We start from the raw sequence: 16735 nt of genomic DNA, 5'->3' as shown, positions 1-16735 counted from the left end.
CCTTGAACAGAAGCAATCTTTGGTTAACTTGCTTTCCCACCCCATCTTGGTGTCCCTCTTAATTTACTGACTCCAGCCAGTACCAGAAAAAGAATTGCAAGGATAAGAAAGGATTTTAAATATCAGGGGGGTAGCCTTGTTAGTCTGTATCCACAAAAACAACAAGGAGTCCGGTGGCACCTTAAAGACTAACAGATTTATCTGGGCATAAGCTTTCATGGGTAAAAACCTCACTTCTTCAGACGCATGGAGTGAAAATTACAGATGCAGGCATTATATGATGACACATGAAGAGAAGGGAGTTACCTCACAAGTGGAGGACCAGTGTTGACAGGGCCAATTCGGATTTTAGGCTATTTCTGTCCCAACCAGAAACAGGTAATTCACAAATACTCATAAGAAAGCCAATCAGAATGAAGTTCTTGTGATGTGGATGCCAATCCAGTAGAAACTGGAATGAGTCATGTGACGCTGGCAGACCAGGTGCCAGCTCGTGCCAAGGCCCCTAGGTCTCAGCTGAACACTGACAAATACATAGCTGGAACCAGTCTGGCTCACCTGTGTGTGAGTACTGTTAAATATGTATTAGAGTTATAAACATGTACTTAGTGTTCGGACTTTAACACAGGCAGCAATTTACAAGCATTCCATAATCTCACTTATACCATCTGTATCCCATCTTATAAGGTAACGTTCAAGTGTTTGCTCTGCAGGGGCGTGAGCAGGAATTTTAATTTGACCGCTTTTGGAGGGGCACATTAGACACACACAAGGAGGCAGTGGCTCCCAACAGGAGCACACTCCGTGTTCCTGCAGCCTGGGGAGGGAGGAAGCAGCACAACAGTTGCCCAACAAAAGAAGGCCCATAGACACCAGACAAACCATTGAGGAACATCAGAGGACAAAAGACTTTGTTGATTGCTCCCCCACCTGCTAGGAAGAGACATACAACTGAATTCCTCCCAGTGGCTGAATTTGCAACTCAAAGAGAAGTGGGGAAGGGATAAAAAGACCTAAGAAGGAAAAATGATATTTTTTATGCTGCTTAGACTCTGAGTGGCAAGGATTACTAAGTATATACAAAAGATCCCCAGTGCTTTGCCTGGGTTAGCCCTAAAGGACATAGAAGCTTCTATTGCCCTCTGAAACTTAAGACAGGAATTCTTTTGTGTGTGTATGTGTTTACCTGCTTTAATTTTGTAAATAACTCTTTTATTTTTTTCCTAGTTAATAAATCTTTAGATAGTTTATTATAGGATTGGCTACCAGTGTTGTCTTTGGTGTGAGATCTAAGGTGCAATTGACCCGGGGTAAGTGACTGGTCCTTTGGGACTGGGAGTAACCAGAATATTGCTGTGATCTTTGGTGTAAGTGACTGTCTATCCCAAAGGTAAGCTTATCTGGGTGGCAAGATAGATCAGAGTACCCAAGGGGACTATCTGTGACTCCATATTCAAGCTAATATAGTGCCTGATGAGTTCACACTTGATAACGTGTTGGCAAAAGCTAAGTATAGAACTCACAACCAATATGGGGTTGATACCCTGCTTCTTAACAGTCTGCCCTGAAGTTGGTACTCATGCCGTTGAGCCATTGTAAGACAGCTTGACAAGAGCACCAACTCATTACTTACTCCTTCCCTAATAAGACCAAGCATGATGGCACCTCGATGCCACACAGGCTACTAAACAACCATCTGAGGCTAATAAATTTGGTCTCTACTAACTTGAGACAGAGTTTAAATGTTCACTAAAAGCTGCAACTTCCCAAATTCCATTACTATCTATCTATCTAACTATCTATCTATCGCTATGGAATCTTATCTATGTATCCCATCACTATAGTCATTAGACAGATTGTAAACAAAGTTTCAAATCTAAGTATAAGTCTGTCTATGTTCTCTGTTTTCTTAATGAATATGTAGTTTGATACTAATGTATATTACTATTTTATGCTTACTGTACACTACTCCAAAATGCCCAACCATTGCACTGGCAATTTGCCAGAAGCCCCAGGAACACATATATTTTTCACATGTGTTAAGTTATTTTTTCTTAGCCGATCATAAATCCACACAGCCATAACATTTGCTTCTTCTTGCACCCACTCTGATATTAGAATAACACTTGGTTAAGTTCACAGTAATCACATTCTGCAAATGATTAGCCTTTTCCTCACCTGTTCTTGCAGGGAGAGTTTAACACAAGTCTACATTTTATGATAGCAAGAGGGGCATTCAGCTCTGCGAAGAACATTTTTCTTTGGCCAGTGTATCAAGGCACAGGATGAGAAAGGGAAGCAAAGAAGTGTTTTCATAAACTGCGACAGGGAAATACAATTTAACCAGAGATGGCCAAACGCTGCCTCCCCAGTGAGGGCTCGCTAGCTGGGAACACGGTGCACTCTTATTGGAATCATGTACTAACCAAAACCTGAGACCTGGCTCCCATGAGTGCTAGGCTATGGTGCTGTCATGCTGGGTGGTGTTTTATGGTTTCCAGGGAGCGTTTGCAGCAGAAATAGATGTGCCTGTTTAAAATAGCAATTTTACACCTGCAAAAACAACCATTTGTTTGTGGAAAACAGTGACAAATTTGAAGTGAAATCATGGTTTTTGCAAAAGCAAAGGAAACACAACTTCTCAGTAGTCCCATCAGCACGACATAATTTTTCACTCAGCTCTCCTAATTAGGCATTTGCAGAGGGAAATACTTGAATTTAAATCTGTACTCTTTAAAGTGCTTTGCTATTGTTGGCCTGTACAGTACCAGCAATGAGAGTGCAATGCCTAGTCAAGTGTCTGACAGACTCCAGACGTCTGAGACAGCAGTTTATTTAATCAATAGTTCATAGGCATGCAGCTACAGAGACAAGCTAAGTGAAGCCAACTCTACTCTCCAAGACGTGTATCTGTATTTTTAACTTCAGAATTTTAACATCTTGCATCATCTTGAAGCCTCATGTGTTATTTAAAGTGAAATCACATTTCTGACAACAAAGAAATCATCAGATTCAATATTTCTGTAGTGCTTGGTATAACTGCTACATACGTTTTAAAAGATATCATATTGATTATTCTACAGATGGGATCACTTTCAATTTTAAAATTAAATTTCCTGATAAAATTAAATTAGAATGAATGTCACCAGATGGTACGACTGAGAATTCCTAACTAGTTGAGAGCAGAAGAGTAGATTTCTACTGTAGAGAGATCCATTCATTCCAGAGATTCATTCCCAGCGGTTCTGTGCTGTTGAACCCAGGCTCCTAAGCCCCAATGGCAGGCAGTCTTCTAGGAGTGGAAGTACAGTGATTCAGTCTGCACAGTCTACTTGGGGGCCTGGAGCCAGCCAATGCACCCCCAAATTGCTTGGGACTATTCCATGGAAGGATGGGGCAAGGTCTTCCAGGAGATGCACTGATTTGTAGCCCCTCCATAGTCTGTACTTGAGGGTTGAGAATTTCGAACCCAGTCCTCTCCCTTTGAAATCAGTGGTCAAACCCACATGGACTTCTATAGAAGCAGAAGCAGACATTTACAGCTGCTTTCCCCTGGCAGAACTCAACTAGCAGTGTCTGCCCTTCCCCTGCAGCACAGCTGTTTCTCCATGTGCAGCAAGACATACTGCTCCTTCCTGTGCCTGTTAGAGTCAGTCTGACCCAAACTCTACCAAAGTGCCAGGACTCAGATAAGAACTTTCCTTTTTCCTTCTCCCTACTCCATTTATTGCTTACTACATTTGTATAGAAACAAAAATTTCATTTTCAAATCATGAAGTCTGGAAAATGCAGACTTCATGATTGTCTGGAAAATAATCTGGGCTTTTACATGTTTAGCCAATACAATGAAATGAAAGCAGGCAAACTGACTCAGGTAATGTACTAAGAGGCTGCTCTTTACAAGAAGCGCTTTGGCTAGCTATTATTCCATGACAGTGCAGTATGTGGGAAGGAAAAAAATGTTTTATGATTTAAAATGTAGGAGGACATGTAGTACTTAGTAGCACAAATTGTGCTGCCTGGAAGGGAAAAAAACCCACAGGTGTGTGGAGGGGAATCTTTTTAAAATGGTAGATGGGTGGTAAACTTTACAGAACAATTAGACTTGTCACCAGAAGACTTTAGAAAGTTACTTAACCCTTTAATTGTTGAATTCTCTGTTACCATATGTAAACTAAGTTGCTTCAGTGGTTCTTAGGAATTAAATCAGCATACCTCAATTGGAGCCATCAGTGGAAATAAGCAGATTTACACCAACTGAGGCCCTCACCCTAATAATCGATGACCCAACCTTGCAGCATCTATTCAGGCACAACTTTTCTTGTCAATGAGGCTTCATTGGGAGTCCTACCCAAATAGAGATTAGACGTTCAGGATTGTAGGTCCTCCTCCTGCAAACACTGATACCTAGGAGTACTTGGCCTACAGGAGTAGTCCTATTGAACTTAACAACACTACTCCCATGGATAAATGCTTGCAGGACTGGGGAATAAGTGAAGGACCTTATTGAGTTTTCTTCTACTGTTATTTATTTCCAACGATTTCTCCCAGTTTTGGACGATAAATTAGGAATGAATGAACCAGTTCAGATAAAATGAGAAGTGGCCAAACCTTAGCCCAAAGTCGGAAGTGAGCTTTTTCTGACCCAAAGTCTGAAGTGAGGCTAATGCTATCAAATCATTTTCTATTTTTATGCATGCCATGCTCTCTGGTAGCAGCTGGGACTGGAAACAGAAGTATCAGAAAACCAGGAGAATGGCTGTCCTTGTGCTATTTGTAGCCTGACTGGACAAAGTAACCTCATGAGATCTCCAAGCCCAGTTTCCAGACTCATTCTCTTTGGATAAGTGTATTTGCCCAGCACTAAAAATATCCACCACAGGAGCATGGGAACAATGAATGAAAACACTTACCTCAGACCTGCGCCCTCTGTTGAGGTATGTGCATACTGGACTGAATGCTCCACTCCCACAGACGTACAAATGGGTGCGATTGAAGGTCTGTATCACACGTACATAATTTCCACAGCCATGCTGTAGAGAAAGAAAAAGACTTAATAAATATGCTTATTGAATGTTGGGAAACACCAAGGAATAGGAACAGCTGATCATTTTAATGCTATCCTTGTCAACTTATTTATTACAATATGTTCTGTTACAATCAGTCTCATTAATTAGGACAAACTCCCTTGCTTCCTTTCTCATTCCTTGTATAGAGCCAAATCCATGACCCCTGTCCAAAACCTTCAGTCAACAGGCTTTGTGCAAGTGTTGGGGGCTGGAGAAGGGACTCTTGTTCTCATCTGAAAAGCTATGGCTACTTCACTTCCCATCCACAGGGAGTTTTGGCCAGTGGGGCTATATAGCCATAGACCTACAAGCCATGTCTGTGCCCTTTCTTCCAGCCTGTTCTGATCTCTGGATTGCCATGGATGGGCCAGCATGAAGTATGCAGAAACGGAGGACTCTCCATGTTCAGCTTCTCTATAGCCTGCTCTTTTTGCTCAGAGAACCGCAGCATATCAGGCCAGGAGTAATTCTCATTTACCCATACCCTGCAAAGGGAGAATCAGGCCCCCGAGGGAGAGCAGGCTTTTGTTCTTAATCTGCAGTGCCCTCAAGGAAGTCTCTGCAAATAGGTCATTCCTTTTCCCAGTTACTGATGTTAAACACCACTAGTTCAGAAGACATTGGAAAACAACAGCCTGTATTACTTGTCTAGACAACTTCCCTCCAAAATAATAAGAGCCTGAGAAGCTCATAACATAAGCAAATCCCCAATGGATGTAAAATGTTGCCCCATATTGAAAACCTGTTTTAACGATTTCTAAGTGGCATACATACAGGAAATGTACACGTAAAATCAGCATTGCTCTGCATTCTCTCCCATTCTCCTCCTATCATCCCTTTTCTTTCATTCCCCCTTTTTTGACACTGATCAGCTGCTGCTGCTGCACTTTAGATTAGGTCATGTACCCAGATGTTTCTTTTCCATATTTTTAGTTATCAATATCCCAGTTCTGCCCTCGTATTCAACCGGGTAACATTCCTTGAAGTTACTGAGATTTGGGTGTGTATAAAGAGTCCAGGGTTGGAACCTAGGCCATCAATCATTCCCTTGCTAATCATTGGAGCTAATCCTTGCTCAACAGGCTGCACGTTTTATTTATATTTGAAGACGTTCACAGTTTCAGTCCTATATATAATGGCGCTCTGCTATGACACCTGTTTATAAAGGCACCCAAAAAGTGGTTATATAACTGTCAGGAGCTCTGTGTTGGTGGAAATAAAAGCTTCCCCATTAGGAATGCTGTGCGGCAAACAGCAAGGAGATTTAATTGTTGTTGCATTAAATGAGTTATTATGGTAGCCTTATCAAAATAGACAATTTTCCTAAAGCTGAGAGCTGTCCCTACATCCTCCCGCTTCCCCACATCTAATAAGTCACTGCTGTGCCTGCCTCAAGAGCTGCTTTGCTGTGCGGTCGTGCTGTCAAAATCAGTCCTGCACAGGAAATATCTCAGTGTTGTCTACTTGTGCTATGGGTGAAGAGGAGGAAAGGAGCTAGTCAAAGACGCACTATTGGCTCATATGCACCATGTAACTTCATGCCAGGAAGGCAGAATGCTGCTTTCATATCTGTTCCTGTCAATGGGGGCTTTATTGCAGCAGCTCTACATAAAGGATTATTTGTTGGGTAATCTTATAAAAAACCTCCTCGGAGAGTAAGACAGGGAGACTATGTGTTGATGAATAGTACCTGAGTGTAACACAGGCTTGTTCTCTGCTGTTACCAAGGATAAAGCCCCGCCAGTACCATTGTGTCTTCTTTCCACAGTATCTGCAGCCAGGGTATGGAGATAGCTAGAGGAATCTGACGTTCCTTTATGGACAGCATTGTGAGTTCATGTTTTAACATTTACTGTGTCCTCAACTCTCCTCTGTGGTGATTAACAGGCCAGTTACACAATCTGGCTCAATGCTAATTTTCTGAGATTTTAATTTTGCCTCACAGAATGAGGTCAGGGAACCAGTTCTGAAATTGTTCTTTCGATCCCTTGCTGATGTCTAATATTCTCCAGTGTAGTGCCAATGAATTCTCCCTATGATTTTATAAATGATTAATCTGGGCGATTCTCTTACAGTCCCCATCCCATTAAAACAGGGCATTGTAACTTAAATCCTTAAAAAAAATAACATTGGGACCTGAAGAACTTTGATTCAGCAACACTTATCTTTTTAGTATCTTATTTGCCCTTTCTAGCTATTATGTTACTTTATTTTCCTTTTAAAGTCTGACTTGTCTGAGATTACATGATAGCACAGAGACAGCTTTGGTTGGGAATGCAGATGATCAATTTGTCAGTGCTGATGCTGGTTTGTCATGAGCTCATGTATTACTGGGTATTTCCACTGCAAATAATGTCAATAATCATGAAATCAGGGTGAATTCTTTGGAATCTTAAATTTCTTTGACAAGAATTGCACTTGATTGATTTTGTCATATTTAGCTGACAGTGTGTAGGCTTTTCCCTCTCATCTCTATTTCTACTATTCCCCTTTCATCTTGTGTCCTTCATGGTTCTCTCTTACATCCAGTATTATTCAGCATTTACCAAAATTACTTCAAGTGACATGGACTGGAGTTTTACTTCTATGTATCTGACACATTCTAATCTATTTGTAAAATCAGTCTTCATTTTTCCTCCATGTCTACCATATTATTAGGACTTATTTAGATTCACACAAAAATATATAAATGCTATTAAAATGGAGCTACCAGTTGCTGGTTCCAGACATTGACTAAGGTATCATTTCTCTCCCTCCTTTGGAAATTTTGATACACAGCCATGGCCTCTAGAAAAGAGACTGGGAATTCTGATTAAGCTAAGCCTCATTTTGGCTTTCCATATCTCTTCAGTAGTAAACACGGATTTCTTACACTTGAGAAATATTTCCAGAATTTCTGGATGTCTCTGATATAATAATTCCAACCCAGATATTCACGTCCTTCCATAATGGTTATTACAATGTGCTACCTATTGGAATTTTGACTTTCAGCCAACATTACTGGTATTCAACAGGAACGGAATATAATGGCTAAGATTCTGAAGGGGACTAGAGAATGTATTTGTGCTATCCTATATGCGCTGATACCTATTGAATTGTGGACTTACTATATAAACCTTCGCCAAGAGGGACATTAATTTTTGAATATTAGTGATTGCTCACTTTTCTAGACATTGCCTGAAGTAAAGTATGCTTGCATTTGCATATTTTGCTCTTTGCATTGTCAATCAATTAGTTATTATGCATTGGCTTTTTGGGATCTACTGGATTTTGAGCTCACTATCAATGGTGTACATCGGGGTGGCCACCCTGAGCCTGAGAAGGAGCCAGAATTTACCAATGTACATTACCAAAGAGCCACAGTAATACATCAGCAGTCCCCCATCAGCTCTTCCCCCCTCACCTGCTCACAGCGCCTCCCGCCCACCGGCCCTGCCAATCAGCACCTCCACCTCCAGGACCACTTTACTGAACATCAGTGGTGTGATCCTGTATTTAAACCAGCACGAAAGCATGATACAAAGCCCGTTAAAAGTAATGGAAAGTCTCCTCTTGACTTTGCTGAGCTCTGGATCAGAACATCAATAAAACTGGAATTCAACCAAGTGCCTCCTGAAGATTGGTGCTGGGGAAAAACAATTTCTTTGTGTCACATTAGTAACTCTGGTGCTTAAACTCTTATATGGAAAAATAGTTGTGTCTGAGGCGATGATGTAAGTGAAGACTGGGATAATTTCAATAAGGGGTGCGGCATCTCCCCATTGGTTAAAATTGGGGAGAACAGCAAATGTTGCTGTCTATTTGTTTGACCATACCAATTTTCTATCTGTGTGTGAAACAAGCAAATGTATTCAGGCCTTAGTATCTGATCTTGCAATGAGAGGAATGCAGGTCGATACCTACACCCACACACAGCTTCACACTGAAATCAGGATCTGCACAGACCCACCTACAAGATTGTGGCTTCAGTGTATAACTGTTTAACACAGCATATCTTTGGTTTTCATTTCCCATGTATAGTTATCGTGTGTGTCAAATTTACAGGTTTTAAGGAAGCACTACTATTTCTCAGGTATTTGCCTAAAACATTGTTTTAGAGAACTAATACAAGTGGGGTTTTTTATAACCAACGCTGTGTGCTGTTGGAATGTGCAGAATAACCACTGCCCATTCGCAAAGATTCTTTCCATAGAAAAGACTATATATTGTCTGGGAGCTAGTCCAGGCACTGACATTATCATTAGCTCAGCAGTCTACAATATAGTTTCCAGGAGATACTTGGAACAAGCATTATTAATGCTATCCATCACTAACAAAAAACAAAGCAAAACAAAAATCATAAATCCAGTTGTGAAAGTGAGCAATGTATATATTTTTTCCAGACAAAATATGAAGACATAAACTGTGTAAATATTCTCATTTCCCAGAATTTTACTTTACCGTTTGGCCTGGAGAGTATTAAAAAAGAAAAGCCCACACCCCTTACATCTTGCTTTCAGCTGCACTCAAGGTGCACTGACTCAATGGCCAAATATTTAATTGTGTGTGTGTGTATAAAACTTACTGTAGGATCTTTGCCAGCCATTTTGCACTCTTCAACTTTGATTGCTGATGCTGGCCAGAAAATCTATTTGGAAAGAAATAATAATTTAAGGAACTACATAATTTTAGTTGAATATATACAACATTCATCACCCCACCTAGTTTATGCTAACAGGTTTCCTTCAAGGTATTTCTGAGTTCACAAAGTCAATATTTTTACAGATTTCATACCTTTTTTGCTAGGGAAAAATATTTCCTCCACATATTTTTCTGACAGAAATCCAGTTTAAACAGTAAAGAGAGTTTTACTTTTCCCCACAAGTCATGCATCAGTTTAAAACAGGGGTCCTGAAAGACTGTTCCTTTTATTCTTTTATAAAAGTTTATTTTTACATAAACACAATGGTAAATGAGCGCTTTGTATTTTAGGGTGCAGCACTGAAAATAAGGGGCCAGATCCTCAAATGTAATAAATTAGTGTAGCTCCCTTGAAGTCAATGGAGACAAGCTGATTTATACTAGCTGACTATCTGGCCTAAAGTTTGCTACTCCAGTTAAGGATTAGTTAACCAACCTGGACCAACTACAAACCCCTCTGAACTTTTGCTGTTCTGTAGAACTGAACAAAAGAACTTTAGGACTAAAACTTTTCTGAGGTTCTGAAATATTTGAATACAGGATATATTTTTTATTAATAAAAACTGTTGCATATCTTTATGCTACTTCCAGCGATGGTCCATGACTGGAATCAGAAGTGCTGAAATATAGCAAGAAAGGCTGTTATTACAGTGTTTCTTTTTTGGAATCAGAAGCAGAAGTGCTGGATATCTCATGAGAAAATGTGTTCTCTTAAAATTTCCAGCTGAATTGAGCAGACTCTGGAGGTATAGATAACTTTCAGACAAGCACCTCAAGCTCTGAATGTTTATCCAAACCATACTCAAACTCTGATTTTTTTTAAAGTTCATCCATCATTAACTCTGATCTTGAAACAGAAAAGGCAGCATTAGAGAAACACTCTCTATACTCTTCAGAGGTGGGTTAGCCTGATAAGGAAAAGTAAATCAGACTTCTGTCTCAAGATACCACTGGCAATATCAGAACAATAAAAAGAGCATTGTGATAACAGATTTGAATCTAAATGTATTTAGCTGATGGTTCATTTCTGTGCATCTTTCCTATATTAAAAATATTATTATTTCAATAGATGTTTTAGTGATATTTAAGCAAATGAATCGCAACATAAAAGAGATCATGTTGAACAGGATCTCTCAGGGACAGAAGAGTAGTAAAATGCAGGCACTATAAAGAAAAATTAAGTAGCAATCCTGCAGATATTGGATGGATTCCAGTTTGGAGCAGCCTAATATTGGCTGGTCATGTGATCTGTCAGAACTGTATGGGGATATTTTTTGCTTTTGTTTGGTTGTTTTTATTTTTGTTTTGCTATATATGGGTATATGTAAGTAGACCCTGACTCTGGTTTACATTTTACTATTACAGTGCATTGCAACATTATTTTGTAAAGCATACTGCTTGCATGCATACATGCACGCATATCATTTAGCTAGCTAGCTACACATCCACCCAAATACTTCATAGAATAAATAATAGCAGTTTGAGAGAAGACTGACATACACAGAAAAAGAAAGAAAGAAAACAGGTTTTCACATGAGTTTTGCAGTGGGGTTTAATCAGTGTGGCAGAGAGATACAGTAAGGTTGTTCCAGATAGTACAAGCTTTAGTACCAATGGAGATTATAAATTATGTGGCGGTACAGCAAAAAATATGGATACTGGACTAAAGGACCAGATGAGATTCATAGATTCCAAAGCCAGATGGACCACTGTGATCATCTAGTCTGACCTCCTGTATAGCGCAGGCCACAGAACTTCCCTAAAATTATTCCTAGAGTAGAGTTTTTTTTAAAAAAAAAACATCCAATCTTGATTTTAAAATTGTCAGTGATGCCAAATCTTACTGTTAAAAATTCACACCTTCTTTCCAGTCTGAATTTATCTAGCTTCAACTTCCAGCCACTGGATTGTGTTATGCCTTTCTCTGCCAGACTGAAGACCGCATTATTAAACGTGTTCTTTATCAGGGAGACAAGATACATGTTCTTTATCAGAGCGACAAGATCTATTAAGTATATTTTACAGAAATCTGAATTTGAACAGGTTCTGGAAGTAAAACAGAAGCCTTTGGAGGCTTCCAAATACTGGAATGATGTCACTGCATTTTCCATACAGCTGAGGGAGAAGGCATGAACATTTTGCACATACTGGAATATAGAGAGCAGATGCATGAGGTGGCCAGAGCAAACAGTGTTACAATAACTGAAAGGAGAGGACAGCATGGAGAGGGACTGCAACGGAGACAGGATTAGCGTTATGTCTCTGAAACTAGGAATGGATCACTCCCCTACCATACAAAAATGGGAGGTATTATAAAACAGAAGCAAAAAAGTTCAGAGGACAGGCTTCAGCTACGGGATTTTCTTTATCGTAGGAAAATAAAACAAACCTAGTCTAAGATTAAAGACAGCTTTGTCTTTTTCCTCGCATAGCCTGAAAAAGGAGACAGTTACAAAAAAATATCCTCATGTTGCTTACAGGGTTCTTCTAAAGCTGCAGCTTTGAATACTCTCAAATCTTTGAGACGAGAGGAAATTGTACATCCGTCACCTCATACAAGGTGTTCCTTGTGAGACTGAGCCACCACGCAGATGACTCAAAAACAAGTAAACAGGTTGAATGAAGTGTTTTAAGTCATTTGAAAGTTTTGCTCATCTCATATTACACATCAAACAAGTACTAACTGTTCAATGAGGTGTGGATCTGGACTTCTGCCTACTGCTGGTCTAATGAAACGCACATTTTTTTTCCTTAAAAAAAAAAGGCATGCAGTAAAATGATATTGGGTTCTGGAAGTACTTTTAAACTTACACTCAGAGGGTCCTGGCTTATATTATTAATATTCAAAGACAAAATGTGATCTTTGCTGCCCACATAGATCCGGTCCTGATCTTCATCCATTAATAATATCCTGTAATCGAGTGGGTGGTGGGATATATGGTAATATTCAGAGGTCTTGGTTTCCTGCAGTTCTGTAATAGTGAGTACCACAAGTTAGCAAAGGCATTCAGTTGCTTTTCTTGGTTTTATAATTGCATCTTATTTTAAATAAAAGACTTTTGAATATAAGTATAGCTAATAACAACAGAAAAAATTATATCAAGCTGTTGGCAATAAAGCTATTGTTCAGTTAAAACCAATTTTCCTTTCCAAGTTTAAGTGAATGGTATTTACAAGGTAAGTAAGAATTAGTCATTGATTTATCCATTCAACTAATGAACTCCACTATTTTAATGGATGTTATTATTTACAGCTTTAGCTTTTAAGGCAGATTATATATAAAATTAAATAATGGACTCAAAACATTATAAAGTTTATGACAGAAGAAGATCAATAAAAGCTACATAAACACATTCCAGTTACTTTTCCTAACAGAGGATTTCACTGAGAATGGCTGCCTATATATTTTTAAGGGGAAGGTGCTTTTTTGTTTCTGACAAAATGAAATACTCTCCTAATTCCCCATAATGAATGTTAACTACTTTTCACAGGCTGTGGTTAGTCTAAAAGAAAATCTAATTATGAAATCAAACACAAATAGGCAATTTTCTTTCTTTTTTTTAATGGGACAGGAGCTATTGTGTCACCCTTGTAGGTTGAACTCATCTTTTTATTCAGATAAACCCCACTCTGGCCCCTACTGAAGTAAATGGCAAAACTCTTATTGCCTTCAATGGTGCACACTCATGCCCATTACAGGAACAGCACAAGCATCTGCAATGTTAACAACCCTACATCGCCTTGCCAATGCTCTTCTGTTCTGTTCTGGAGAGACAATTGCTGTAAGAAGATAGAGACAAGGTGGGTGAGGTAATATCTTTTATTGCACCAAGTTCTGTGACAAGCTTTGTAATTTGAAAGTTTGTCTCTTTCACCAACCAACTTGGCTCAGTAAAAGATATTACCTCACCCATCTTGTCTCTCTCATAGTTAGGAATCAACACAACTACAACACTGCCAACAACATAAGAAGATAAGTCTTCCTCTCCTTACTCAGCCAATCTTTGGCCTCCACTTCAATTATTTTATTTTTAATTGTAAAGAAGGGGATATATTTTTAATAGTTGAGAAGGGAAATTAAAGCTTTAAAAAGTAAAATAACCTATTCTGAATACCTAAAATGATGTACTTATACCACAGGCACATTATTTTCAGAGGTGCTAAGTACCCACAGTACCACGTGAAGTCAATGACAGCTACAGGTGCACAGGACCTCTTAAAATGAAGCCCTATTTGCCCAATCCTACAAACCTTATTCACACACTTCAAGACAAAGTCCATTGCCCTCACTCAGAACCAGATCTTTACTTGGATTAAAGTGGTGTAACTCCATTAACATCATTGGCTCTATACCTAGTTACTCCAGATAAAGATCTGGTTCTCAGTTTTTGACCAGTACTCTTGCAATCTCTAACAAGAGCTTTCCCTGAATAACGATTGAGTAAGGGCTCCAGGAACTGGCCGTTAGCCCTTACTGATACAACCAGTCAGAGTGAATCAATGGAGCTATAATACAGCTGGTCATAAAACCAAAAATATTTTGGTTTTCAGATTTTTGGAATGGGGGGTTGTGCAAAAGTTGAAATTTTCTGCAGAAAGTAGACACTTTCCATAGAAAACTTTTATTTAGTTCAAAATTCCAATTTTCCATTGAAAACAGTTTTGATGGAAATTCTCCACAAGCTCTAGATTATCCATGTGAGCAAAGGTTTCGGGGTTGGGCCCTCCATACATGTATTGCTGATATAAGTACAGAGAATCAAGCTAACTAGAAAAGATTTGCATTATCACATTAACTCTCATAGACAATAGCTCATGCTCATTTAATTCTCATTGTGTTTAGCCAGTAACCTTGGAGACAATGGGGCAGATCCTCTTCTGGTGTAAGTTAGCAACTTCAATGGAGCCGTGACAACTTACAGAAGCTGAGTGTCTCTCCAGTGTATATATTGTAATATTAAAAATAGTACTATTTATAAGTAAGATTCAAACTCCTTGCTTCATAGCTTAAATCAAGGTGATTCTCATAACCATGTATGAAAATTGTTCATATCGCACAGGTGAAATCCACAAATTTACCTTTAATTCCCTTGGAAAATCCATTCTCTGTTTCCTTTTTTCATTAAAAATTCCTCTGTGTAAACTTTAATGGTTGACTTTTCCAAGGCACCTAAGGGAATTAGGCACCCAAATCCCAAAATTCAACTCCCACGGGCTCCTTTAAAATTCTCAGGCTCACCTTTCAAACAGATTATGGAAGTTTCGTTCTCATTAAGCCTTTTGGTTACTTTCATCATCATATTGAGTTTGCTTTGCTGCAGTAAGGTAAAACTGAATCTTCTTGCCAATCGTACTATCAGAGCTGAGCTATAGCTCAATCACATAGAGGTACCCAATGAAAATATCACATTCCTCTGCTATGCCGAATTACTGTGCTCCATGATATTACTCCCATAGGCAAGTACATACTATAGCATCAGTGAGTCAGTATGTCAGAATGTACAAACTTTCCTTTAATGGTACCTTTTAGAGTAGTCAGAGATACCGTGAATGGTATCATGATGAGTCAGGGCGGTAATGACTCCTTTCAAGGAAGGGGCCCAGGAAGCAATGAACATGGTTCTCATGCTCATATTAGGAGATATCTATATTTTCCTGCGCTTCAAGCTCTTTGTTATGGCACTGTCCTTGTGACAAGGCATATGGTTACAGGCAAAAGCAGTGGAAGCGGAGAGCTATAGAGCTACTCTGTTTCAAACAGGTCACTGGCTGGAAGGATACCACAGGACACGACCCTACCCTATGTAAGAGTCTGAATGAGCTCTTCCCTGACATCTAGTGGTGAGCTGTGGAAAAGGACTTCAGGAGCTGATCCCTGCACCCACCCTGTCTCGGTGCTCAGCATGATGGGATTGTTTGTCCAAATGATCCCTTGTGGCTGGTGTTGGATCCCCAGTCTCATGGTTATTGGGGCAGGAGTAATAAAGAGTTATTATCTTTGCTGTGTGAACCGAGGGCAGCAGAACTGTACCTGACATACCACAATGGAGGGATTCACCCTCAACTGAACAGCACACACTAGGCAGGGGACATGGGTTCCAAAGCCCACTGAGTGAGAGAGAGGTGGGGATAGGTACTTGTACTTGCTGGTGTGGGCTCTGTTTAAGCATCCTAGACACCATTTGACCTGCCCTCCATGGTATAATAGCAGAGCTAATTTAGACTTAATTGAGAGTCTTTTTTACATGCTGCAGAGCTAAAATCATTGATACCTAGGTCTAACTATTAGACCTACTTTGGGACAGTATCTGTATTTCAAGAGGCTGCCCAGTGTGCACCAACAGTGAGGCTCCTGAAATCACTGAGAGCTGGGTTAAGTGGTGGACCCTGAAGACACCTTGGCAAGTGGCCAACTGGATGGTTGGTGGAGAGGTGTGACAAGCGGCCAGCAGGGTGGCTGGCAGAGAGGGCCAGACTGGAGCCCAGCAAGGAGGTGCAGCAATTGGCCAGCGAGGTGACGAGTGAATGCCTGAGCAGTGGAGAGTGTAAGGTGCCTTGTTACCCCTACTTCAACCCAACGTGGGAGGTGAACTCTGCAGATGAACTTCTGGACTTTGGGGCTGCACTGGCCAAGGACAGCAACTGTGAGTGGGGTGCAGAGAAGGGACAGGCACGTTAAAGGGCTTTTGGGTTGCTCCACTTAAGAACCTGAGGGGAAAAGGACACTGCCCAACTTACTTGGGGGTGGCTCTTTTGCTCATGGTTTGTATTTATGAATCCTAGTTGTGGTGTTTTCCCAAATTAATGCTGAGTTACTTCCCTCCTTTTATTAAATGTTTTTGCTACACTCAGACTCTGTGCTTTCAAGAGGAAAAGTATTGCCTCTTAGAGGCACCCGGGGGTGGTGTGTAATTGTCCCAGGACACTGGGTGGGGGCTCAAACCGGTTTTCTGTTGTATTGTTGAAAAGGAACCCCTAGATACTGA

At 40.0% G+C, this 16735-nt stretch overlaps 1 protein-coding gene across 1 annotated transcript in view; it reads right to left on the bottom strand.

Annotated features, from left to right (window-relative positions):
* Positions 1-16735, bottom strand: part of SEMA3C (semaphorin 3C) — a 158545-nt gene that overhangs the window by 55351 nt on the left and 86459 nt on the right. The window contains exons 3-5 of the mRNA XM_054017360.1: positions 12561-12721; positions 9634-9696; positions 4914-5033 (exon numbers count right to left, since the gene is read on the bottom strand). Coding sequence (XP_053873335.1) covers positions 4914-5033; positions 9634-9696; positions 12561-12721 — 344 coding nt within the window. The remainder of the gene's footprint in view (positions 1-4913; positions 5034-9633; positions 9697-12560; positions 12722-16735) is intronic.

Source organism: Malaclemys terrapin, chromosome 1 (assembly GCF_027887155.1).
Source record: "Malaclemys terrapin pileata isolate rMalTer1 chromosome 1, rMalTer1.hap1, whole genome shotgun sequence".
In the NCBI taxonomy this organism is placed as follows: domain Eukaryota; kingdom Metazoa; phylum Chordata; order Testudines; family Emydidae; genus Malaclemys; species Malaclemys terrapin.
The sequence above is the reverse complement of the archived record's forward strand: the minus strand, read 5'-3'. Positions and strand labels throughout refer to the sequence as shown.